Consider the following 27,906-nt stretch of genomic DNA (forward strand, 5'->3'; position numbering starts at 1 on the left):
AAAACATTTCAGGCCTACAATATTTCTCATTATGATTATAGCATTCAACTTCTTCATTTAATTAAAGCATGTTAATACTCTTATTCTATTATTAAGTAAACATTTCTATAAATCATGGTCTATTAATGCAATGACCAAAAACGTTAATATAATCTGTGTCGTGAAAGGAACCACCTTCCCTTTCCCTCCAGCTCTGGCCCTGAGGCCTACCACGTTCTGCTTTTAACCATATACCATCTTATGTTTTAGCAGCTTCACGACATGGATTCAAAAAAATAATCACATCTAATAAAGTCATATAATGACACACATTTCTGTATTAGTTCCACTTCTACTTAAATCTCTACATTAGCTATACATTCAGAATATATTTGCAGATACTATTAGCACTCATGGCATTTCTCTTCATGATTTGTGCTTACTACAGGTAAGTGTGATGCACTCATACATTTAAATCAGTTTGCGCTCTCTCACGTGTGTAGCCACAAAGGCACAAACAGATCACCTAAGTCGCAATGACAGCAAGTAAGGCAGACCAAGAGGCATCGACAGAAGCTAATACTCGCTGTAACGTCCTTTAATGTGCCCCCCCATTCCAACACCGCTGCATACTGATGTTTACGGAGACATGACCCAACCCATACGGATGAGCCCGTTTAATTCAACATAGTCAAATCTTTAACACATTTTCTACCTCAGCCTTGGTCTTTAACTTCTCACAGATTTGTTTATGAACCACAAAATTAGATGATCGTAGGAGCCAACTTGCCACAACTGGGCGCCACTCCCTTGAGGGACACAATGACAGAAAGCACTTACAAGATGGGAAGTCTTTGGCAACGCCATTTTATTTTGCTGTCGAGCTCGAGGCTGCACATTGCGTGAATCCTGAGAATGATCCTGTCGACAGACTTGGAGGAAATCAGTCTTCACCAAACTGCTTCAAGTCTCATCTGCAGCACAACTCGACCTATCTAAGTCTAAGAGTCGCAGTAAAAGATAGGCCGTGGTGTTTTTCCCATTATTATAAACAAATGGATTTTTCTTGACGGGACACATTAGTCCTTTCTCGGTTTTTGGAGCAAAGCTTCATAATCACGTGAGGTATTGTGTGTTTAAGCGTGCTACATTGCCCATTTCAGTGGCAGTCTCCAAAAACCACAGGTCGAACTTTGGATAAAGAATAGCACAGTGTATAAAATACATTCTCCAGTAATGAAATAGTGAACCCCACAACTTATTGCGCCCCTCGCGTTGACACACAGGCAAAGTGTAGATTCTCATGGAACTAACCACTACAACCCTGGTATAAATATAATAGGATTTCAAGGAATGTAGCAGAGTATTAGCAAACGCAGTTTCCACTTTTGCTGATTCAATGAAAAGCACCACACCCGATTTTTGTGTTTGCTGTGAAGGTCAAGATGAAACTTAATGCTTAAATGGATGTTTTAAAGAAATCTGATTTCATGTTTTTGATCTACGTTCAAAACAGATTGAAATTGCTCTAAAATAATTCAATGCAACACCTGCACATGTCGCATTATAGGGAAACATCCTTTACAACGCAATTTTTACCACGCAGTGCCTTTACGACGCAACTTTTACAACGCAAACCATTGCAACGCATTGCACTGGGGGGCGCTCTAGGATAGGGAATACGTTTAATTTACTGTCCAACACCTTCCCTAGTGTCCACGGGGACTGGAGTTGGAATAGTAAATTAAACTATACACTATCCACCACCCCAAAGCGCTATGCGTTGTAAAGGTTTGCGATGTAAAAACCGCGTTGTAAAGGCATGCAATGTAAAAGCATGCGTTGTAATGTCATACATCCCGCATTATATGAGTCCATAAGGCAAAGTAATCGTCTGGTCAAAATAAGATATAAAAATGCCAACAAAAGACCCCGGACTTAATAGAGGCCTCACAAAATATCACTGCTTTCACTACTGTCCATATAGTGCATGATGGAGAGTATCCGGGTCCCATGCATGGACATCGTCACTGGTTGCACCCCCTGCACTCTGAAGAAGCCCATTCTCCATGCCTTTCCGACTTTGCATATGTGCTGCGCTGTGCTTTTGGACATGTCTAGGCATAGTATTTTGAACAGGAAGGATACTCTCACTGTACAAAACCTATACTAGACCCAGGCATGCACCCTATTGCCTTTGATATGAAGTACATGCCTTGTTTGATCTGGAAAGCTTTCCCTGAGCCTTGAAAGCTATTAATATACACATGCCTGTGGCTGTGCACTTTTCAATATGGAACTCTCACAACCAACAGGACTACTCTGCAGTGGTAGCAATTTAGTTATTCTGATCATTTGCAGGTATAAATCCACAGCAGGATTGTCAGAGATTTTGTGAAACCTGGGGCAAAAATTTAATGCGGGACCTCTTGGAGTTTCTTCTATTTCTGCCAGGTGCAATAAACACTTGTTTCCAGGGGGTATATTTACTAAAACTCACATAACACAGCAACCAAAGTTGCTGCACTCTTTTTCGTGAGAGGGAGGGAGCAGGAAAGCACCATATCTACTAAGGTATAGCACTCTCTTACTCTCTTCCTAGCGCTGGCGCCCTTCCAGGATGCCTAGCACCACGCATGCACCTTTGCACTATAGTGCATAGGTGTCTGAGGGAGTCTAGCGTAGGATTTGTAGGGGAAGGGTGCCCTTCCAGTATAAAATACTATTCCAAATAAAACGTGGCACTGCTTTGCATTCCCTATGAGCTGGAAGTAGATTAAAAATAAGTATTTTTAGCTCATTTGGGTCACTTTGTAATGCAAAACCGGCACAAAATGTTAGTAAATCTGTCCCTCAATATTAAAATGAATGCAGTGCAGCAAAAGCGAAAACGTGGCGCCAGGCCCCATCAAGTAGTGTAGCCACATAAGCTGCTTCATTCTTAAAACAGGCTTCCTTTCCTTTAGAAATCTAGAAGGAGGCTGATGTGAACCCGTCTGTGCCTGGGGCTTTGTAATCCTTTAAGGATCAGACTGCCATTTCGATCTCTGTGTCTTTAATTTCCTGTCCTAGCCTGGTTTTCTCCTCTGCATTTAGTTGCAGGAGTCTTTCTAGGTATTTGGTACATTCTTCTCCTTTAGAAATCGATACATATGTTTTGCTAAAGGGTAGCACATGTCTGGGGCACACCTACCGCCCCACCTGCTGCCCTCCGCTTTCGCTTCCTTTACACAGCCTTGGTCTGCGGACCCTCGATTCAAGGCTCTGGGATTGTGCTGCAAAGTAGATCAACTATTCTATATGGAGTCATGCCTGCCTTTATGGCTTTATCATACAGTGCTGGTAATTTGGGATCCACTAACCTCTACCATTACAGGAAGTTGCAGAAAATAATCTCTGATCCATATTGCCTTTAAGACCAATAACTGCCCTGGTGCACTAAGCCAGGAAAAATAATGCCCTTCAGAGTAGAGAGCTTTGATAACATGTTTTTAATACTTGGCCTCAAAACCAGTGGCTATAAAATGAATTTTAATTGGATATGCACATGTACATATAGATCAGTCTGATTCATGAGGTATTCATTCTTGATTTCCAGATTATGCCATTATTTAGCCCCCTGGTCACGAGGAACAATAAATACAACCTTCCACTCAACAAGCTTCTTGCCTGAATGCCTCCAGGACAGCTGATGCATGTATGCATACATACACAAATTGCTTTAAACAGTTTTGAGTACGTTGATCCAACCTTGATTTATTTTGCAATCTGAATTCAGCTTTCATTAATAATACATTACATTTGCATTAATCTCTTTAATTAACGTTTGCCGAGCACATTCTTGTTTGTTAGAAATGGTTTCACAAGTTTGAACTCGAGATTGTGTTTGTCATAGTTTAATGTGAAATGCATTTCGAGCAGGTTCTTCTACAGGAGTTATGCTAGTTCAAGTTGTGTTGCCTTTTGAATCTTGGGAAGGAGATGGGGTTGTAATGCCAACAAGTATTGGAAGCGTGAGTTTGTAGCACTTTATACATGGAAAAAGCCTGGATTCTGGTAGGGTGAACAACAAAGGTGCAACAATATATGGTTCCCCGTGCACTCTTTTAATTTATAATATGGAATAGAACATGGGTGCACTAAGGTAACAATAACATTAAAGGGATTGTTTACGTCCTGAAGAAGATCCTGTTGAGGATTGAAATGCGTTGATTATTTACTATGTTATATATATATATATATATATATATATATATATATATATATATATATATATATATATATATATATATATATATATATATATATATATATATACACACACACATATATATTTATATATATACACACACACACACATATATATATATTTTTTATATATATATATATATATATATATATATACACACATATATACACACATACACAACCTCGAATTTGAACTTAAAACTAAAAACGAGCTCTGTTACTAGATGCGCAGGCAAGCCATCTTACTACCCTTTCAACATCCCTCACTCTTGGTGCTTAGCCATTTTGAATTTAGTGCTGTAAAAGATTTAGGGGCATATCATCTAGGAAATGTGATAAATATCGCATTTCCCGCTTTCCGCGATTCTGGTTAACGGCGTGTATCGCTGGATTTATTCGCCGAGATATCGCGCTATTACCAAGGCATATCTCCACGGCGATTGAATCCTGCGATAGCGGCGTGAAACAGAATTGCGGAAAGTGGGAAATGCAATATTTATTGTGTTTCCTAGATATGCCCCTAAGACTTAAGTCGCACAATTCACCTGCCATAATGAGTATGTCTAGGTCAGTTACAAAGCAGGCTTAGCAAATCCGTGATAACCGCGGTTAGCGCAGTTTATTTTATTTTATCGTGGGTTTCCTCGTGGTTTGATAATATTGCGCTGCTGTGTCCGCGCCGATTTCCTTGGAGATATGGAAGGGAACGCCTACTTTGCATGTCATTAGCGATATTCATCGCTGACATACAAAGTGGCATTTAAAGGGCTGCTTACTCAAGGAAACACGCGTTAGCGTGTCCTTGATGATTGAGCGTTAACAAAATTGCTGCTTTTCGGACGAAAAGGGCCGCTAAAGCTGCTATATTCGGCTTGATGACATGCCCCTTAGTTTTGACGTGATTCCACATTTCTCCATTCACACATAAACAATGTGTTAAATGCCTATCTTCATTCTGACTCTGAATGTGGTGCTTACCACCATGATCCTAGCGCTGTCCATGAACCAGGTTTGCAGTATTCAGTGCACAGTGAGGGCCACACACTGCCCCACACCCACCAGGTCAGCTGGAAGTGGAATTGTTTCTTAGCCGGTATCTGGCCTGGGATGGCTTAAGGTCACTGGCATCTGGAGTGTTTTAGGGCATAAAGCTGCCCTATTTTCTGATTATATGTAGATGCTGTCCGTTCTCACCCTCATTCAGGCCACATTTTACTCACGAAAGAATTGCTTCAGGAATATGGTTGCCTTCACACACATCACACCACATCCTTACTCTCATAAACTTACTTTAAAATAATACCTTCTGATGATACTGGTACAGCATATTGAAATGCACTGAAACATGACTCTAGTATGCTGAGGCCACAGGCTCTTAAACTTTGAGAGGCACTTCCAGGACCACTGCAAATCTTTCTGTACCTTTGGACTCCTGTTCCAGTCTGCCCCAGTGGTATTAGCTATTTCTGGTTGTCCTTCTAAACATCTTATTCATCAAGAATTTTCCTCTGCCTCCATTTTGACTCCTTCCAAAGATGTTTCCTCATCCTTTAGTCTCCCGGAGAGCTTTCCCTGTATCTGTCTTCTTTTCAGTTTCCACTCCTTTCACTATATCTCAATCTTTTTGTCAGTCAGTGGCTTTGTTACACTGTCCACACTCTTTTACCCCTTCCATCTTTGCTCAGTAGGGCCTTCCTCTTAACCATTCATTTCGTTCTATTTATCGTTTTCCCTTCCAAATCATTTTTATCTTGGCCCTCTCCCCGTTTCGACCGGCAGACTGCTAACCACACTTCTAGCACCACCGCCTGCAGAGGGCTCCTTTCTGTGCCGGTCGACATTTGTTACCTCGCCAAAGAGGATGGGCTTCAGTTTTTCTCTGTACATCATCACAGAGGAGGAGCGTCTTAGTTCTAGAGTACAGTTACTCGAGATGCTAAGGGCCTTTCCAGACTAGGGCGAACCACCCTTTGTGCTTCAATTCAAATGCAGAATGTTTAAGGGGTCCTGAAATTTGTCTAGGTGTTGAGTTTAGAACTAGCTATTTAGCGGCTAGTTGGTTGAAGGCATTTATGCTAGACTAGAGTTGTACGCAATGTGCCACTGAGAGACAGTGCATGGTCCTCTCATCTGCTGATGCTTTCTTTTCAGCTCGTTACCTACACACAGAGCCAAAGTTTGAGCTCTTTGAAATCTTAAAATGTGTTTTTTATAGAAAATTGCTATCAAAAGCAATGTTCTATTACAGATGAGAATTAATAGGCACACCGATTACTAGGGCTTCGTGAAAATTCTATAAGAGGTTGAATAGGTTTTAGTTTGGTGAATTGAAAGAAACCAATACTAACTTCTGCCCCAATTTGAGGAGGATGTGAAGCTTCAGTGTCAGAAATCACAGCCAAGTATGCTACATTGTTTGGCCGAATTGACCGTAAAAGCACAACGTTTGTGGAGTCTGAGATGAGGAACGATATCTCAGCCTTTGGCTTGAGAAAGGATAAACTCTGTTTTACAATCTTAAAGCTGTAAGTAGTTAAAATAATGAGTATTTGGATATTAGACAATGCTATCTGTCAATCTCTTTATAATGATATGAATTAAAACGTGATCATCATCTTTGGGGGGTTGTGCAGAGACTACAGTATATTTAAACAGATAAAAACAAGGAACCAAATAGATAGTAAAAAGAGCCAGAGAAGGTGGCAAGCTCTGAGATACCTAGCAATTAGTGTCAACGACCTTGGAGGTAAAAATATCCCATCTTGATCCACTACACCCGAAATTCCAGAAAGGATCAGAACTATTCCTGAGTTCTTTTTAAATCCCCCAGCAAAGAGACCAACTGGCTCAATTAATATGTAGTGTTCGACCGTTTGGAGGCGGGAAAGATGTGCAGTAGGAACTGTAGCGTGTCAGCTCCGTGATCAATGTTCTTCACGGGATCATTCTAAAAACGAAGTGGGATGATCTTTGTCCCGTAAAGAGGCCTAAAGCCAAATTGAACATGGGTGAGCAGTTAATGGGAAGTTTGGTGTTCTTGAAGCCATTTTGTCTTTTCTGCTGTCTCACACTCCAGGATTGACAGTTGTCTTTATCATCTGAACCGTTTCCCAAAGGTCTTTTTCTGAATCACATTCTTTGACCTTTTCTGGGAATTTCTTCTATCCCTTACCCTTCTTCAGTCTTTTCCTCTATGGCCAGGATGTTTTCTCTTTCTCCATGGACTTGCTCATACCAGTCTGGGTTTCACCATTTTAATTTGAATGCCAGGCAGACAAACTATGCTCTGGGAGCTTTCAGGAACATGACCTTGAAATTCACTCAGTCACTTATAATAGGTTTTGGGCGGAAGTAGTTTGAGTTGACTGGTTGACCTAATGAGTTCCTATATACAAGATCTTGCATTCTTCCTTTGTATCTCGCCCTTTCAAGTTGTCCTTTTATGATGTGCAGTATATGATTTCTATAAAGAGCAAGGGGTAGTCATCCTGCACTTTTGTGAATCTTGACACTGTCACCTTCCTGGATTTAGTGCAGCATGACCCTAGCTAGATGGTTAATCTACACCTCATTGCCTAACCTGTATCACAAGCTGCTCCCCATTAAAAGAGATAGAATGTGTTCACTCAAAGCAGTGTGGCAGCAACCACCACATGCACTACTTAGTTACCACATTTAAGACTAAAGCATGGTGAAACCAGATATCTTAACAGAACACTTTAGCTTCCCCCGCACATGCACTTTGAGATTGCTTTGGGTTGGAGAGGAGACGGACAATGAAGCTGCATTACTAAAAAAAAAACCACAAAGCAAATGAATGGAGAAATAATCATTGTGAAGGCAAACGTATGGTCTGTAAGATAACCCGAATATTGAAGTGGCACACTCTGGGGCTTGGAGGGATTCAGGAGCTCCTCTTCTCTGTTACAGTTCAGCGGAGGGTGGCGGGTTGTGTTATTAGCATGTGGCATTTGTATTTTGAAGCAAGAGAGATGTGATATAGTTGTTAAATTTATTCAAGTAAAATGACAATTCCTGACCTGATTTCTTTCCACTTGACAAATGTGCATGATTATGGGCACTTGATTTATCTTTGTGTACCTAAATTCAAATTTTTGGAGTGCTTAGAAATAAACTGAACACCAGCATTAAATTTGATTAAGAAAAACACGTAACATACTTTAGACAGACTAACAATGAACTAGATCTTGATGACCCACTTCGATCTTCACAGTGGTGGTCTCATCCTGCCACTTTCAGTGATCCAGAACACACAGTGAGCATGGCTGAATGATGCCCAAATAGCCATCCTGCTCAACCTTCTTCTGCGTGCTCTGACCTACTCAAAGTTCAATCAGTGACCCAGAGGAAGGATAAGACCCACTGTGGAATCTCAACCAACCCGTACCTGAAAACAAAAAATGATTGTAATGCCAGTGCTGTTGAGGTATGCGCTGAGGCACAGACCCTCTGTGTTTTTGAAGAGCATATAAATACCAAAAGCAATCAAGCAGCAGTTGCCTGAACTTCTGCTGGCTGCTTATGTAGATCCGCTGAGTTCACAAAAATAAATTGATACAAAATCTTCAGATTGTGCTCTTTGGAAATTGATAAAAAGTTTGACTCGTCATATAAGAAATGAGTAACAAATACCCCTGAAGAGAGATCCCTGGCTTTGAAGATATCAGAATGTCTGCAGTTAGGACATACTGGCTCACTCATCTGTATTGCAGTGTTCTTTTTGCAAGGCTTTGGGAAGGACTCTATTGTTCAGGAACACTGCCCGGAAAAAGCTGTCGCTGAGAGAAAATGGCATGTAGCCCCCGATGAAGTACATGAGTCCTAGTCCCCTCCCAGCAAGGTACTTGGTTTTGGGGTGCTCTGCAATCACTGCATCAGTGATGCTGTCCACCACTGGGCTCAGGTCCTCACAGGCTGTGCGACCGAAATCAAGAAAGAGCCTCATTGTTTCGGAGAGGTACTCTTCACCGTAGTCCTGCAGAAGATCCTCAGTCATGTTGGCCAGTTGATACTTGTGCTGATACTCCCAGGAAGAGTAGTCGTAGGAGCGACCTGGAAAAAACAGGCAAACATGGTTGAGTCGGAAGAAACGTTGCTGCTGAGCAGGACAGTTTATATATATTTTTTTAAGTTTTTTAATATGGTAAATGTTCCTCTTATCGGGACACTGAGAACTTTACAGCACTTCCAAATATTGCCTAGCAATCTTCATAAAGCATTTATAAGAGTCTAATTTTATGAAACAATTAACCACATCTAAATATTATGAAGGAGAAATTCTGATATTGCCCAGATTTAATGATGCTTAATGAGCGTGGCAATGACCTTTCAGATCTTGACTAGGAGATCAAGATTTACAAAGGAATAACACAATTCAATGCAACAAGTGAAGTAGCTGCTCTCTGTGGCGCGAACGGGAAAGAGTGCCTAACCTTGAATGATGTGGGCCCAGAGTTTCCAAATTCTCATGCAGCACAGTAGTAAAAAATGCTGTGTTGTTTTGTGTGAGATGAAGAGATGAGGAGAGTGTCATATTTTAAAAAAATATCAATTTCTCCTACCCTCTCCATAGCGCTGGTGCAGAAATTTGCTGCTGAGCAACTTTGCATCATAGATTTTGTAATGGAAGTATGTCCTTCCAGTACAAAATACTAAGCTTAGACTAACTTCAAAAATTCTTCCTTCTTGCATGTGTGCTGTGCAGTGCAGCACACATGCAAAGTTGTAAAAGAAAAAAGAAATAATTGCAATTCTCCTTGATAGTGCCTATTTGAAATGAGCATAATTTCTTTTTACTCAAAACCCTATCTACTTTTTTTAGTAGATAGGGCTTTGCTTCAAAAAACATGGTTGGTTGTATTGGAATGCCCAAGTACCACCCATGGAACGGTCCCTTGACGCTAAGCAATGCAAAGCATAGCTATGCGCTTGTATGTGCTGCTTTCAAGTGAATTCTCAGTGCAAAACAAGTTTTGCACTAGAAAAAGATCTTGTGTCAATTTGCATCACTTTTGTAACACAAACATGGTGCAAAAGCTTGGTAAATATATCCAGTAGTGTTGTTCTGCTCTCACCCTAGTGGTGGCACACTTTATGCTGCATGAACCCATGTAGACACATTTGCACAAAAGAGCAAGGGTGTCTGCATTGCAGTCAGCATACATTTAGTGCAGGTAGGGGTCCACACATGCAAAGAGGGAAAAAAGAGGAGAAATTCAGATATTTTCCTCGTTACTTCAGTGCCAGGCACTGGATTTTGGTGTAAATTCATGTCTGCAAGTCTTTTTAAATTTAGATCTGCATCACAATTCATGAGTGGAGGCACAAGGATTCCAACGCACCACTCACGGAACGACTCCTTGATGCAAAGTAACACAAGGCAGTGCATTGAGCTGTGTTTCATTACATTTTTGTCACAAAGCAACGCAAATACTGATTTGCATTGGTTTGTAAGTCCCATCAGAAGGCTTTGCGTTAGTTCTGCTTTGAAAAAGAAATGCAAACCCCAATGCATATTCTTTGTAAATCAGGGCCTAAGGCTATGGGGCCTCATTTATGAGAAATGACGCATCGCTGCGTGAAAGCAGCGATGCGTCACTTCTCAGTGCGCACTCCTTGCGACATGATTGATGCGTCATATTTACAGTATGACGCATCATGTCGCAAGGAGTTACAGATACGTCAGTATTTCTGACGTATCTGTAAGCGCAAAAGTCACGCATTGCTGGGGTGTGTCACAAAAGTGACGCAACTCCAGCAATGCGTCCTTTCACATGGGGAAAGCCCCATGTGAAAGGGCTTGCGTCAGTCTTACGCCTGCTGTGAGGCAGGCGCAAGATTTTGACGAACAGCGTCCTAAAAGTGACGCAGTGAAATCTCATAGATTTCACTGCGTCACTATTACGAGGCTTTTTGCGGGGGAACGCCCCCTCTGCATACATTATACCTGACGCAGGTATAATGTAGCGCAGGGGTTTACAAAGTGACGCATCTGCTTAGATGCGTCACTTAGTAAATAGTGCGCAACAGGAGGCATGTTTTACGCCGCTGATGCGTCACAAAAAGTGACGCATCGGAAACGCAAAACTGACGCAAGGCCTCATAAATGAGACCCCTGGTATTTTGGACAACGTCAGGGAATATTTCTCAGAGCCATCCACAATTGTGTTTTCTAACTCCTAGCTTGAACGCATTGTACATTCAACTTAAGTCAAATCCATCAACCTTCTGGTTCCAGTCATTCCACAGTAAAATGTAGGTTGCTTCAAATTCAAAGGGCAGCCGTTCTCACTTGCTAAAGAAAGGCCAGTCACTTGGACTAGGACAGCAGTTCTTAACGTGTGGTCCGGGGACCCAATGGGGTTCCCGACACCTACTTCCTGGGGTCTGTGACTGCTAAGAAAATGAAATGATATTAACAGATTTTCAATTTTTTATCAATAAAGAAGCAAAATTTAAAAACGTTCTGTAAATGTTTAGGAATTTGAAACTGGAGGCTAAAAATTAAGTTGTTATCCTAAGACTGAATCGTGGGAGCAATGCACGTACATCAAATAGAATATAGTATGGAGGATGGATGGCCTCAATTGAATTTAGAAAAGCTCCAACTGTCCCCAGCCTGAACTGCATCCCGGGTAAACATGACATTGGAGGTGCACATCGAAAACTAATTAAAACATGCATTTCCAGTGCAATAGGTCTGGCATTTGTGAAAGTTAGAACTCTTGGCGTCGAAAATGACCATTTTGTTTTACTTTTGTTTTTTATTAGCAGTGGAGTGATGATATTTGCATAGCGCTATTGCCATTGGTATGACCTTGTGGCGCTGGAGAACAAGAAAACGGGAAATAAGTTATGAGGGAGGGGAGAAAAGAGAAATATGCTGCCTGAAAATAAAAAAGGAACAGCATCCTGGAAAAAGCAAACACCCATAGGGAATGCAAGATTAAGTAAAGCATGTGAAATGCAGGAGTAACATGGTTACCTTAAAGAGTGTTTTTGCCTGAAAAGTTAAGGACTTGACTGCCGGGCCCAGAAGGTAGCCGTTTGAATGTCCATTGCTTATATCCTTACAAATCCCAAGCAGTATAGCCATTAAAGACTACATCCCTGAACCCAGAGCTGCGGTACACATTTTATAAACTAAAATACGGAAAACAACTGATAAGGATCACATTAAAGGCCTGATTATGAGTTTGGCGGATGGGTTACTGCATCAAAAACGTGACGATATCCCATCCACCGGATTACGAGTTCTACCATAGAACATAATGGAACTCGTAATACAGCGGACGGAATACCCGTCCCATTTTTGATGGAGTAACCAATCCGCCAAACTCGTAACTAGGCCCTAAATATTTTCCACTCTACGCATCAACCAGGTTTTGTAGTGCCTCCAGGAATGGTGCACTTCTTTACCAGGAAAAACAATGTTGTTCAAAGAAAGACGAGAAAACGAAAGTAGTGCTTAACTGGCAACTGCAAAGTGGCACTAATGTGTGTGGGTGTGAATAAAACTAATAAGGCCACTTTGCGACCACTCTGCCTTTATTAAGTCTTTTATTTACTTTTTGTATTTTTAACCTTTTTTTCCATCCGAGGCTGCATTTTGCAGTAGAAAAGTGTCAGAAAAAGATGACATTTGCAGCAAAAGTATTTTTTGGGGAGGGGGATCCATTTCACAGGGGAACAAATAAAGGAAAGAGAGGGTAAGAGCCATTTGTTGAAGTCACAGTTGTCAGCAAGAGAGGAGGAGCGAGACAGACAGAAAGAGAGGGAATAAGGGGAAGAGGAAGAAGGAGAGAGGGGGGCAGCTGCCGGCGGCAGAGCGGGAGAAATGAACACTGTAGGGAGGTGGGCAGTGTTAGATGTGGGGTGAGGGGTTCATCATATTATGAAGGGGGCCCCTACACCATGGTGAGGCAGATAAATCCATGCGATCGGTTGGATATATTACGAGTGGACCAAAGACATGCATCGGGGCTAAACATATACAAATAAATTAAACATTCTTGTTTGTCCAAAACATGAAGCATGACATCCATGAAGCAGGAGCAATGCCGATATATGAACCGAGGCAAACAAAAAAAAAAAAAGAGTGCGCAGGAAGGAACTTATATTTAAAAATGAAAAGCGGGACGACCTAATGTAAACAAGCAGCGAAAGTAAATGAAGAGCGGGATGGGCTCTATGCACATGCACAGCCAATGATAGACAAAGAAAACGAAAAGCGGGATAGACTTATGAAAACAAGCAGTGAAAGAAAATAAAAAGTGGGACGGGCTAATGAGAACATGCAGAAACTGGCAGAATGTAACAATTTAAAAAAAGAGTTCTCCCACACAATAGATAAATAAGAAAAGCGGAAAGAAACTGTGCTTGGCAAGTGCCCCTCAGCCATGAACAGAAGTGAAGTATCAGCTGCACGAAAGAGTTAGGAGGTAGGAAAGAACAGCGACACTGGAGGGAACCTATTGTAAGTAGCAGGCGGGACTGTCGTTTTTAAGATTACAGCAGGTCTTGCAGACAGCACATGCGTGCTGCCTAGGCTCGACCTAAAGATGCAGGGAGAGTGGTGTGTCATCAATAAATAACATAGGTACTGGTGCAGGAAAGCACACACCTTAATAAAAAAACATTGACAAAGCCAATGCGTCTGGCCTCAGCAAGCATGGAGGTTTTTAAATCTATTTCTGAGCAGTAGTAGTCATTATTTATTTAATTTGTAGTAATGTTTAATTATTATGCAGTTTCATTCTGTGCTAACCAGGCCTGTGAAGCGTGTCACAGTGTGTATAAGGGTAGCTATGTAAAATATATATAACATGATAGAGAAAGTACGCATCAGAGAAATGAAATATTGTGAAAGGACTATACGTCTAAAGAGGTTTTGTAAAATGCTGATTTCATGTGTCACTGTAAGATAGTTTTATGATTATTTGAATATCTCACATACAAGAAAGCCTGTATAAAAATAAAAATGATCCCATGACAAAAAAAACCCTACTTTTTAACAAAATGTTTCTAAATAAAACACTGTGGGACAGATTTACCAACATATGACGGAACTAAGCACAGAAGCCAAAAATGCTGCACTGCATTGTATGACAGGAAGGGGGTAGGATGGCACCATATCTACAGAGATATAGAACTCCCCTTCACTTTCACCAGCACTTTGCTGCCGTGAGCCATGCACACACCTTTGCACCATAGTGCAAGAGTTTGTCTGTGAGCCTAGCCTAGGTTTTGAGCTGGAACAGTTCCTTTTTAGTACAAAGTACTACGCCTAGACAAAGTTTAAAACTTTGCCTATTTTGAATGTGTGCTGTACAGTGATACACATGCAAAGTTAGAAAAGAAAGGACAAATAAAATAATTTCTTCTTTAAATGCCTGCTTTCAAATGGCGTTATTTTTTGATGCAAAAGCCTGTCTTCTAATTTTAGCAGAAATGGTTTTGCATCAAAAAGCATGGGTGGTTGCATGGTAACACACATGTAATGCCACCTTGATGCTAAGTAACACAAAACCCTCAATGTCCAGTGCAAAAGAAGTTTAGCGCTGGAAAGTAAATTTAAAAAAAAAGTTTGTGCTGTTTTGCGTCACTTTTGTGATGCAAACACAGAATAAAATGTTGGTAAATCTGCCCCTGTGTATAAAGAATCACCAAAAGACCAGAGATTAAAGTAGGCTTTGCTTAATGTACAGCTAACCTTGTATCCAAAAGTGTGATAACCAAATAAAGTGCGGTTGTTTGGCTATGCAAGTACTTGATTGATATATGTTTGAATAAAAAAGGAATTGTAATAAGAATCGTGTTCACATATATAAACATACACACACACCACTGTCATGATAGCATTCCCTTATATACAGCAGGTCCTGTGCCAACTCTCCCCTTGTCGATTTGTGCAGTGTTGCCTGCTGTTTTAGGTGTTCTGCCCCCCACCCCCCATGTCACTCTTTTTTTGCTTTCTTTATTAGGCAATTGTGCCCCGTGTGCCCCCTGTTAAACAGGCTTGTTGCCTTCTGTATTAGTTACTTTTTTCTCCCCACAGCACCTGTCTTTTTTGCCACCTTCTTGTCCCACCTTGCCGCCTCCCAGGGCCCCTCCCACCCCAGGATCTACTTAACGGTGACCGATACATGACCGTGGCAAAGGCAAGCCCATCTGCGCACGTCCACACCTGGACCTCACTCACCGCCATGACCCCTGGCCTCCCTCCACCCATCAGTACACTGACAGTGAACTTCTGTAACTCAATCCCAAGATGAACACCAACTGCCGAATCACCTCACCCAGATGCACAGAAACCTGGCTCACTCCTTCATCGGCGCCTGACATTGCCACTGCGATGCTCCCTGGCTACAAGCTGCTACACCGCGATTGCCCCAGCAGACATGGCACCAGAGGCATTGCTATCGCCCACAAAGACACCCTCCAATGCTCCACTATGCACAATGGCATCACACCAATCATGGAGCATCTCAATTTCCAGATCGAGCTCAATGCAAAAACCACCGTCAGGGGGACCCTCATCTACAGACCCCCATGCAAGTTTCTGAAAAGCCATCTCTGGCTTCATTACCCCTCTGGCTATCGACTACAAACACTTCATCTTCCTGGGAGTTTGAACTTCCACCTGCAGGACCTCAAGGACACCAACTCTACCAACCTCCTGGAGAACCTTAACAACCTTGGATTCTATCAACTGTTCTTTGCCCACACGCACATCACCAGACACACACTGGACCCTATCTTCTACTCAAGCAACAGAATCAAGTTCTTCCATACTACTAAACTAACCTAGACCAACCACAGCATCATCCACTTAACCCTCACCGGTGCCAAAAGCCCACCCATCAAACCACCCTCCCGACCCCGACAGAAATGGAACAAAGTCACAGATCCCCTCTGGACCTCTGCCCTCACAGCAACTGTGCCCACCCCCTCCAACTGCCTCAAACTCAAAGCCCAGAACCTCTCGAACTGGATCTCCTCAGCCGCAGACACCATCGCCCCTTGCATGCTCTGCAAGATCTTCTGTTGGCCCCATCCCTACTAAGAAAAGAATGACCCAGCTGCCTCGACTATGGCAATACACTCCAGACCATCCAGAACTCTGCAGCAATCCTCTACCTATCCTGAAGAGCCAGCACCTCACCACACCCTAGAATCCTCCACTGGTTCCCCTTACACAAAAGATGCCTGATCAAGCTCCTCACCCATGCCTTCAAGGCCCTAAACAACATTGGACCTGCATACCTAAACCACCGCCTGTCATGCCATCATCCCACGAGAGAGCTCTGTTCCTCCTCCCTCACCCTAGCCCACACCCCATCATCCACCAGAGACTCTGCTGAGGTCGTTCCTTCTCTTACATCGCTACCAGGCCTGGAACGACCTCAACCTGCCCACCTGTCCTTCTCTTGTAGACTTTAGATAAAGGCTCAAGACATGGCTCTTTGACCAAGAACATAAGGAACCAACACCTGGCGATCTCCCGGGGTGATAAGCCACGCTTTACAAGAAAGGATTGATTGATTGACACACACACCACACATACAAAACTGTGATTATGAAGACAATATCAAGTGAGCGGATTACTGACAAAATATCGAAGGTCAAAAAAATCGACCGACAAAAATATCGGAGCAATAATATCGGTCAAGAATATCGACATCCTATCTACAACATGATCAGTACAAAAATATCGAGAAACAAAATATCGATGTCAAACATATCGTTATAAAAAAATATTGTTTTTTTTAATTAAAAAAATATGTAAAATAATACTTATAAATATAACAGTTAAACATCTTTTATAATGTTTAAAATTAATAATATATATAATTGAATAAAACATTAATTAAACATATACATATAATATATACTTACTTAATAACCAGGTTTAATAATTATTATAATAACTTATAAATAATTAAAAAATATTATAAATTACAAATACATCTATACACATAAAATAATAACAAATACAAATGAAATAATTTTAATATTTTTAAAATTAACTATATACTACATTAGCTAAAATAATACAAAACATGTTAAATAACAGAGGAAATAAAACTAATATTCCAACTCCCAAAAATACAACAGTAAGGAAAATGTTGGATAGCTTAGGGGTAACAATTACTATTCCAACTCCAGAGAGTGCAACAGTAGGGAAAGTGTTAGATAGTGTAGGGGTAAAAAATACTATTCCCACTCCAGAGAGTGCAAAAGTTGGGAAAGTGCTGGATAGCGTAGGGGTAAAAATTACTATTCAAACTCCCGAGAGTGCAACAGTAGGGAAAGTGTTGGATGGCGTAGAAGTTAAAAATAACATACTTATAAATAAAATAATGTTTTAAAATAATTAATGAATTAATTATTAAATAAATCTAAACTATTTACAAATACCAATGAATAATTATTAAAAACATAATTACCAATGAATAATTAATTAATACATATTACTTACCAATTAATAAATATTGAACAATATACTATTTGTATAACAAAAACAATTATTAAAAAGTAATTACCAATTAACAAATATTGAACAATTAAATAATGTTTTATACCCAAAAATATGATTAAACATTAATTACCAATAAATAATTACTTATTATTATATTTAAAAATATCAATAAATAATATTTAGTACCATTTAATTACCAATTAATGATTAAACAAATTAATTTTCATAACCAAAAAAATATACTTTTAAATTACCAATTAATAATTAATGTCAATAAATTATCAATACCCAACAATACATTTAATAATTACTTAATTAGATATCAATTACTTTACACACTGTTCCCCTATAAACACACAACACACTCCAATAATAAAATAAGACACTTAACATAATCAATTAATTTATTAATAAAAATTAATTACCAATTAATAAAAATGTATTACCAATTAATAATTAATTAACAATAATATAATTATCAATACCAATTAATGAAAATAAATTATTACTTAATTACATTTAAATTACTTCCCACACTATTCCCCTATAAACCCACAACCCGCTACAGAACTTACACACAAAAATTAATTAAAATTAATTTATAATTCCTAAAAATTAATAATTAATTTAGTATAAGTAAATAACTTCCCACTCTATTTCACTATAAACCCAGAACCCGCTACGTAACTTAAAATAACATTATTAACATATACAAATTGTATACATATATTTTAAAACCAGTAGAACACTTAACAAAAAACATATAACACATACATATTAAATACATAATAAAATACATAACAATCATATAAATATCGATATTAGTAACATCAATATATCTGATATCGATATTACTAACTTTGATATTAATTACATCGATATTAAAAAAATCGATATTACTTACCTTAGGGTCGATATTCTGTCCATCGATATTCTGTCCCTTCCATATTATCACCTCGATATTATAGTAGACCGATATTTTATTTTCGATATTTTGACTGCTCACCCAAGTGAGCTATTACCAGGAAATATCCTTCTGCTAATAATGTTGCAGCAATGTCACCTGTGAAAAGCAAGAGCTACAAACACAAGTCTCCCCGGTGTTTGAAAGAGCAAATACAAAAGTAATAATTTAGAGAGAAGAAAACTTTATACCTCAGATGGTGGACACAGTAAGGAAAGTGTGAGCTCAAGGATCACAGGTGCACATTCTGAGGACCGTGGGCAGGTGTGCGACCCAGTGTTTTAGAAAGGGGTGTGGGAGTACCGTTGCAACCCAAAGGGGGAATAAGTGGTAGGCCTTAACTTGCGCCTAGGTTCCAGTCAAGCGTAGCTAGATGACCGTGGTTGGAGCTTAATGCTTTTTGCCATAAATTTCACATTTAAACTTTAGAAATTCATAACTCCGGTTTTCATTGTTGGGTTTTGTCGTTTTGGTGTCATTATATTCATTAAAATATACTCTATTTTGCTAAATTGGTTTGGTGATTTTCTTGTGTTGCTCTGTTTTTTAGCTATCAAGGCGTTGAGCTCAAGTTATTTTAGTGACATTATGGGTCCACCCTGACAAGACCTGTGGTTATTACTTGAGATTGGTACTAACCCCCCTAAATTATTATCCTAATTTCTTACATTAGTGTTCAGCATTGGGATCCATGACTTGCGTTTTGGCAGTACCGCTCAGTGATTTTAGTTCAAGTCAGAAATCCCATGTGTAATCTGACATCAAAATCGACTTTGTGATTTATCGATCCTTCTTTCATTTTTTTAATCTGAATGTTTAGATTTTTCCTAAATACACTACTTTCCTCAACTTTTTGCATCACTGATTTTTTGGAAAGAATGGAAGTGGGTCTGAGCAGCATTTAGAGCCTTGTCATGGCAGACCTGACAAAGCTGTGCAGGACAGAGGGCTGAAGCTGAGAAAGGGGGGTCTAAGAAGTTGACATACCATATAACCCTCTAAGCATGGGAGGAAGTCCGCCTGCTACAGTCCATTCCACAGGAGTAAGAGGATGATGAAGGAGAGAACGAGGAAGAAGAGATGGCGGAAGAGAGGGATGCCCTTGCAGTGGCACAGTACTAGAGGAAAGGGTTCATTCCAGACCTAGGTCTCCTCCTTATCTGGAGTAGGAAGCAATGTGTCCTCCCACAGTCTGACCCCAACAGAGATAGAGGACATAGGAGGACTTAGGGTCTACTCTGTGGAAGCTCAAGCCAATTGTTGGCAGGAATACCCTAGGTTTAGCTGACTGTACGAGATCTGCCCCATGAAGGAAATCCTTATCATAAAGTTTGGTCTGACACTGAGAAGCCTCGCCTAAGGTACACAGATAGCCAGATGCAGTCACATCAATCGTGGGCAGATTTTGAGGATTCAGTAGGTATGGCACACAATAGTCAGGTGAAGGGCAGCTAAGTAAGTGATCATGATGGTCTTTATAATTTGATGATGAAGAAACACATACTGAGCAATTGTTTTACAGAGTTGTTCCGGCTCACTGTACCCAGAGATCATGGAAAAAGGCTGACCGCTGGATCAGTATTAGAGTATCCAGGAAGGACCTCGGGAAAGTTGGGGTAGGTCCCCATCAAGGGTAGGATGGGAGGGGGGGGGACAGGGAAAACCAGAAGGAGTTCTCTAAAGGCGCCAAAACAAGTTTTCAGGGGAGGGAATGCCAGTCATCCTCTGACCACATGAAGGGTGTTTCTTTGAGAAGAAACCCCAGTGGGCCCTACTAACCCAAGTGTTCTGAATGTTACTAGTCAGAGCACAAGAGAGGTGATGCCATCTGTCTTATGCGAAAGCTGGCCCCACTGGTAGGCCTACCGCGGGTAGTGCCAGAGTAGTGCTGGGGGAGGAGGCTGCCCCAGTTAGCTTGGGTGGGGGGGGGGGGGGTAGTGCAGAAGCTATCCTAGAGTCCATGGGTGACAGGGATATGGTACCTACAATTCACATGCCTGACAATACTTCAAAGTACAGGAAGTGGCTCACTATCAATGGACAGAGGGTGGAGGCTCACAAACACAAGAGCCAGTATGAATAGTGCTTGTTGTCATCTGGTGTACTCAGAGTAGATTAGCCCTAAGGCAGTCCACCAGGTTGTAAAAGCGGACAACTAGGTAAGCCACTGCCCTGTGGCTTTGTTTCCCCTAGAGAGGGGTGGGTCTCTAGTTCTATGAGAGTAGCTGTGAGTCCAGTCATGCCTGTAGATTATTTCCTGGGGAATAACTTAGAGGACACTATCTGGAAGGAAGTAGAGCTCTGGTCGCATCCGAAAAATTTGGGTTTGCTTGAGTGGGATCTAATGACTACATGGTCCATGGTAATCCAGCAGGAAAGTCAAAAGGACCTGGATCCTGAATCAGTGGTCCAGGTGCATGTCAGAGAGCGGAGTGGATGGAGGAGCATGTTCCCTGAGGAGGCTGACCCTCAGATTGTGGCCTGGAGCTTACAGGGGAAGCCATAGCTGCCCTAGGAGACCTACGTGAGCTACCAGGGTGGCAAGCTGCATGAGGACCGTCACAGGCAGAGTTCTGTGAGGCCCAGAAGGAGTGCTCCACTCTTGAGAGTACAGCAGCAGAGGGAGGTCTAGGCCAATGGTGCTACCCCTGGTGATCACCACATTTATTGGGATAATTGTCTCCTATAGAATTAGCCTAAAGTCCCCGAGCCTGTATCAACCAGAATGTGGGTTGTGCCCCAGAACTGTAGAGTCTTCTTACTGAAGCTGGCTCATGAGATACCTATGGCAGGACATCTGGGGCAGGCCAAAATCTTTGACTGGCTGGTCACCCTCTTTTATTGGCCCCAGAGGAGAACGAAATCAGATGCGTTCTGTAGGTGCTGTGTTACCTGCCAGGCCAGTGGTGAGTCCAGGGTACAGTGTTAGTCCCCTTTGCAACCTTTACCCATGGTGGGAGCACCATTTGAGAAGGCGGGAGTCAAAATTGTTGGGCCCCTGGACCCCAAGACAGTCTTAAGCAACATGTTTATCCTGGTATTGGTGGACCCTATCACAAGGTTCCGCAGGACCATACCTCTAAGGAAAGTGACTGCACCTGCGCTATGCCACTGATGGGGATCCTCATCCAGGGGGGCTCCCCAAAGCATCTTCATGCTCCTGTTTGGCCACCCTGTTAGAGGGCCTCTCAATATTATCCAGAAGAATTGAGAGAAAGCTCCAAAAGAACCTCTCCACGGGATATAATGAGTTAGTTAGGCCTCAGAGCTCAGATGAATTGCTTCTGGAAGGAAGCCACTGAGAATCTGGAGGAAAGTCAGGAAGTGATGAAAAAGTGGTATGACCAGAAGGCCAGTCTGGTGGAATGCCAACCTGTCCAAAAAAGTGTGAGTCATGGAGCCAGTGGATAGCCCGAAGCCTTACAGGACAAGTAGACAGGGCGTATGAAATCAAAGAGAAGAAGAGTGACGTCACCTTCCTGGATGACCTCCAGAGATCCAGGAACCCCTTAAGAGTACTGTATGTAAATTGCCAAAAGCCACACTTTGGGCGGTGAGGGTTAACCATGCGCATGGTGACATAGGGGCATATTATCAAAGGTGGCGATAGAATTATCGCCGCTTAGCGGCCGAAAACGGCCGCTAAAGCGGCAAAAATTCCCTATCGCCCTATTAGCAAGCTGTTGCTAACAGCTGTTAGCGACAGCTTTTAGGTGATAGCGAGCGGTTTGGGGCCCGCTTTGCATGTTAGCGATATTTATCGCTAATGACATGCAAAGTGGGCGTACCCAAACTGTTAGCAACTGAAAACAGTCGCTAACATTGCTATCGCCTATTAGCAAGGCAGGCGTAGCGATGGAAATATTCGCGCTAAGCGCGAATATCTCCAGATACTAACACCAGCCCAGACCAGTTCTTAGCCATGTTATCCAATGGGGGGTAGATAACATGTCTAAGAGCATTTCGTCGCGAATGCGTGAATATCGCTGTATTCTCAGAGATATTCACGCATTTCGACGCTATCGCCGTAAAAAGTATCACTTTGGAGATAAACGTTGCTAATAGCACGTTATCTCAGCGATAAATTCCGGCGATGCTCAGCGATAAAAAAATCGTCACTAAGCCTATTTAGCGAAAAATATCACTACTTGTTGGTAATATGCCCCATAGTGTTGAGGAGGATGACACTAAATCCTTCCTAGAACTACTGTCTTCCAAGGAGCAGGATTGGTCAGTAGAGGAGATTGCCCTCTCCCATACACTGACAGCTGAGCAGCAGAGGGACTGTTGCCAGTTACTGGAACAATCCTACCTTTCCACCTTACCCCTGGGGTCACAATCTGGTGGACTTATGACACTGACACAGAGGACAGCATGCCTGTCAAAATCAGAATGTACAGGTTGTCTGATAACGTCAGGCCAGTATCACAGATGAGGTTTTCAAGCTGCTGGAGTTGGGGGTGATTGAGCCCTCCTGTAGTCTTTGGTCTAGCCATGTGGCTTTGCTGCAAAATGCTGTCACCCCAGGCAATACCCCAGAACTTGGGTTTCATTAGAAACTACAGGGGCCTCAATTCAGTCATCAAGACTGATGTACACCCATTCCCAGAGCTGATGAACTCAATGACCAGTTAGGGGCTGTAAAGTTCCTCAGTACCTTTGACTTGATATGTGGGTATTGGTAGATTGCCCTTACTAAAGGGGCCAAGGAGAGGTCAGCATTTTCCACCAGATAAGGGAAATTCCAATTCAGAGTGATGCCCTCTGGTTAATGATTGCCCCTACCATCTTCCAGAAGTTGGTCCCCCAGGTCCTGGCTGGGTTGGTAAAACTTTAATGCAGCCTACCTGAATGACACAGCTGTATTCAGCTTAAACTGAGATGACCACTTGCACCAGCTCAAGAAAGTACACAGGCCCTGTAACTGGCAGGCCTGACTACCAAGACCAGTAAGTGTCAGATATGTCACGGCTCTGTCATGGATATGTCACGGATATGTCATGGATATGTCACGGATATGTCATGGTGTATTTGGGCTGCCAAGTTGGTGGAAGCCATGTACAACCTCTCCAGCACAAGATGTAGACCATCATGACTTGGGAGCCTCCCAAGACCCAGACCCAGGTGAGACCCTTCTTAGGCCACACTGGTTACTACAGGAGCTATGTCAAGAGGTAAGGCACATTGTCGCCCTCTTGACTGAGCTGACTTCCAGGAGGAAGTCAAAGAAGGTGATCTGTACAGAGGTGTGCCAGAATGGTTTTGACATCCTGAAGAAAGGCATATGTTCAGCAGCGGTATTTAAGGCACTCCGCTTCAGTAAGAAATTTGTCATGCAGACAAATGCATCAGAGCATGGTATTAGGTCTGTTCTGGCACAGTTAAATGATGATGGCCTGAACCAACCTGTAGCCTTCATCTGCAAGCCGCTATTTCCCAGGAACCAAGGGTGGACTGCAATTGAGAGGGAAGCGTTGCAGTGGTATGGGAACTGAAGAATGCGAGAATAAACCTGTTTGAGACTTATTTACATGTTCAGACAAACCGCTTAGATGACTAATGCAAATGTGGGGTGCAAATCCTAAACTGTTGAGGGGGTCTATTTCCTTACCGTATTTTGCCTTTATGTTGGAACATCGCCCTGGGCCTGAACACACCAGTGCTGATGGTCTTTCAAGGTTTTTCTACCTTAGCAATGAGAAATCCCATGAGGGTGGGTAGTTACCCACAAATTCTGCAGGGGGGCACCCATGTTTACCATCTTTTGCATAGTGTACCCCAAGAGTTTTTGCCTTGACTGTTTTCCTGTAGAACTATATGCACTTTACTCCTGCTAACCAAAGGTATAGCGCCTGTGCTCCTTCTTTCAATATGATGAAATTAGCTTACCGCTAATTGGCATATTTAACTTACCTATAACTCCCTAGTATATGGTACTCAAAGTGTACCCAGAGCATGTTAGCTAGAGGTCACCAGTCAACTGCAGTGACAATGCAAACGTGACTGCAGACCTCCCATGGATAGCCTGGCTGAACAGGTTTAAATTGCAACTTTGACCTGTCACCCCCTAAGTAGGGCTTGTGGCCGATAAGGTAGGGTGCATGGCATTTAAAAGTAGGACATGTATAACGTTAATGTCAAACAAGCTGTTACAGAGGAAAGTACAAAAAAGCTATTTTCACTGTAGCAGCATTGGCTGTTCCATAGGAAAGCAGTAGCATACAATATTAATTTAATTATTGTTATGTAGGAAACAGCAGTAAAGTTAATCAGATACATTTCTGTTACCACTCAACCTAAGTTTTAAAGAGAGTGGTAAAGAAGATTCCTTTGGAAAATGTGGAATCCTCATCCCACACCCTCTGTTAGCCATTCAGTTCAATGGGATTAGTGTGGGTGAAGTTCCACCAACACAGATACTCCCGGGCTCACAAATGAGCCTTCCACGGTGTGTTGCTAACTGCGTCAAAGTGGGTGGTGGTTCAGCCACCCATTTACAGTGGCAGAAGCGCTACCATATTTGGTACCATGAAAGCCTGTCATGGAAATGGCGGGGGAGTGTGATGCAAAGGTTAGTACATTGTCCTTAACAGTATGCGATAGAACCCGAGTATATCAAAAATATAAGGCATGTCGCCGAGAAGGTACGACCAACTGGGCTAACATTTTCAGTGCCACCAAATTAATTGGGTGAAATACAACCATCCTACAAAGTGTCTGACAGAATTTCTGCCAAAGAGTTCCCCACAAAGTGTATAGTTTGGCAGTGGAGACAGCAACTTTGGTGGAGAAAACTCTGCAGCAAAGGTGGCAAGGTCAGAATGCATCAGAATTTTCCACCACAGTTGTGATGGAAAATGTAGATCTGCCACATTGGCTGCAGGAAATCTGTCTATAAAACTCAAAGTAAGCCTCTTATGGCCTGATTTATGTTGTGGCGGACAGCCAATCATTCCACCACATTTATAAATGATCGCCAAGAAGGTTGTCATTTATAATGCATTAGCAGGATAGGGCGTTCTTGTTATTGCATATCGCAGTTTGGTACAAGACTGCATCAGCATGTACCAAAGAGTTTTCTTTTTTTGTTTTCAAAAAGAAAATCACGAAATGGGAAATAAAAAAAGTAATGATTCCATCTCTGTGGGAGTCACCTCTCAAGGGGTGGGAACAGTATGCATTTTACTGTCACTCAGGAAAAAACGTCTATATGTCTGCCCATCCCGATTGGGTGACCGGACATATAGCCATGTCTCTGATGGCTCTTACTCCATCATGCCTTCAGAGAGGTTTGGCTATTGTGGTGATGGAGTAGTCACCACCAAAGCCAACCATAAGGTCTGCCCACATATTAGTTTGGCCGGCGGACCATTATGTTGGTGGCATATATACTCCGTCGCGACAGAGTACACATACTGCCACGATATAAATCAGGCTATTCATCTTTTCACAAAGAAATGCACATGGTAACTGTTTGAGCAATCATGGTTGAAAGTTGAAACATACATAACTTACCAGTTTTAAAACACCCTGGCTGGATTTGGCACACTTTTACGCCCCAAGGCTTCAGTTCATGGCGGAAAGTGTCCATTACCCGGTTGAGCGCTGCTTTCGAAGAACCATAGGCTGCCAAGAAGGGGAACGAATGGTCACCTTTAGGAGTGAAACAAAAGGTGGCATAAGTACTTCATTAGGACAGCCAACTCCTACTGCAGTAAGTACATAACGAGGACCACTCACCCTTGATGTGAGGATTATGTGATAGAACAGCTGACTCCTAATGTAGTGAGTACTCACTATGGATGGGTACCTGTCACTCCTGGTCCAGTGAGTAAATAATGAGGGCAGATCATTTCCAATGCAGTGAGAATACCAAGGGAACAGTGAGTTCCTAATGCAATGAGTGGATTATCGATGTAGCGAGTACACAAAGGTAACAGCCCAGTTTCACAAACTGACAGCCGAGGGAATCTTTACATTCCCCATGATTCTAGCTACCAATTTCAGGTCATTTAAATATAATTAAAAATCTTGGAAAGATGCTTCTGCAGTATCTTTTCAAGCATGGTGGTATGGCGTTTGCTATAATCATAGATTAGATAGAGCCTATGTACAACCAATCTCACTTGCTATTAAAAGAGAGATACTCTGGATGCCCGTTACCGAATTCTTAAATGCTTCTGCTAGAAAGCTATCAGCACATAACCCCTGCATTCAAGAAGTACCCAAACCCCATTGAATTTACAATTATTACTGTTTCAATTAAGGTTTACCTTATAGTAATAGAATATTTCATTGTAAGTAGGAACTTTTATGCATAATGTTTGCTTTTTCACATATAATACCTAATATGGATTTCTAACCCCTGCCCCTTATTTTCTTTCTTTCTCTCCCCCTGTCGATTCTTTCTTAACTTCCCTCTCCCTTCCCCTCTTATTTGTACAATATTATGCTATGTATATAGATATCTTTTTTTGTTTACTACATTATGTCTTATTTTCGTAACAAATAAACTTCCTTTAAACTAAAAAAAAAGCCTTGACGAGGACTCGTTTTGCTGTTGCGTGCCTCTTACACTGGGACAGTGAAAAGTTTCATATGTTTTAAGCTTCTGATGTTTAAGACTATAGAAATACCCACCCCCTCCCCCTGTTAATCTTCTGACTCCATGCTGTTGTGGTAGGACTTACCCGGTATACCAGAGATTCAGAAAAAGACACAGAAAAAGGACCCTGGAGATTTTTTCTGTGGTGGGCCGGGCTGTAATTAATCTCTGAACGAAAAAAATATTACTTTTTCTTATATTGTTAGTACAATTGTGATTGCAGATGCTCTTTAAAAGAGTCGTGCAGGCGTGTATTATTGTGCACAATGTATTATGTGCAAAATCTTGCCTGGCAGGAAGTGTGAATCCCAAAAACTGCTTCTTCACTATCTCAATCTTTTCATTGCTGTAACATTTTGAAGGCCAGTGTGTCCTCTCTCCTGTTTGCTGCTTTCTTCCCTTCGGACAGTGGGTAATATTTCAAATTGTAACACTTAGGGGCCGATTAGGATGGCGGACGGACTTGCGTCCGTCCGCCACCCCTGAGTAGGAGGGACCGTCCGCATGGGCAGCGGCGGTCCCTCCATGGCAATTAGGATGTGACCGCCACCCTGGCGGTCACATCCTGTATGTTTTACATTGCGGCGGGTGCTGCTTGAAGCAGCACCC

General features: G+C 41.8%; 1 protein-coding gene across 1 annotated transcript in view; it reads right to left on the reverse strand.

Annotated features, from left to right (window-relative positions):
• Positions 1-8,225: 8,225 nt before the first annotated feature.
• HSD11B2 (hydroxysteroid 11-beta dehydrogenase 2) overlaps positions 8,226-27,906 on the reverse strand; it is a 388,376-nt gene continuing 368,695 nt past the window's right edge. Inside the window, exons 4-5 of the mRNA XM_078671395.1 lie at positions 26,208-26,345; positions 8,226-9,300 (exon numbers count right to left, since the gene is read on the reverse strand). Of these exons, the coding sequence (XP_078527521.1) occupies positions 8,942-9,300; positions 26,208-26,345 (497 nt within the window). The 3' untranslated portion in view covers positions 8,226-8,941. The remainder of the gene's footprint in view (positions 9,301-26,207; positions 26,346-27,906) is intronic.

This window comes from Lissotriton helveticus, chromosome 12, assembly GCF_964261635.1.
Source record: "Lissotriton helveticus chromosome 12, aLisHel1.1, whole genome shotgun sequence".
Lineage (NCBI taxonomy): Eukaryota > Metazoa > Chordata > Amphibia > Caudata > Salamandridae > Lissotriton > Lissotriton helveticus.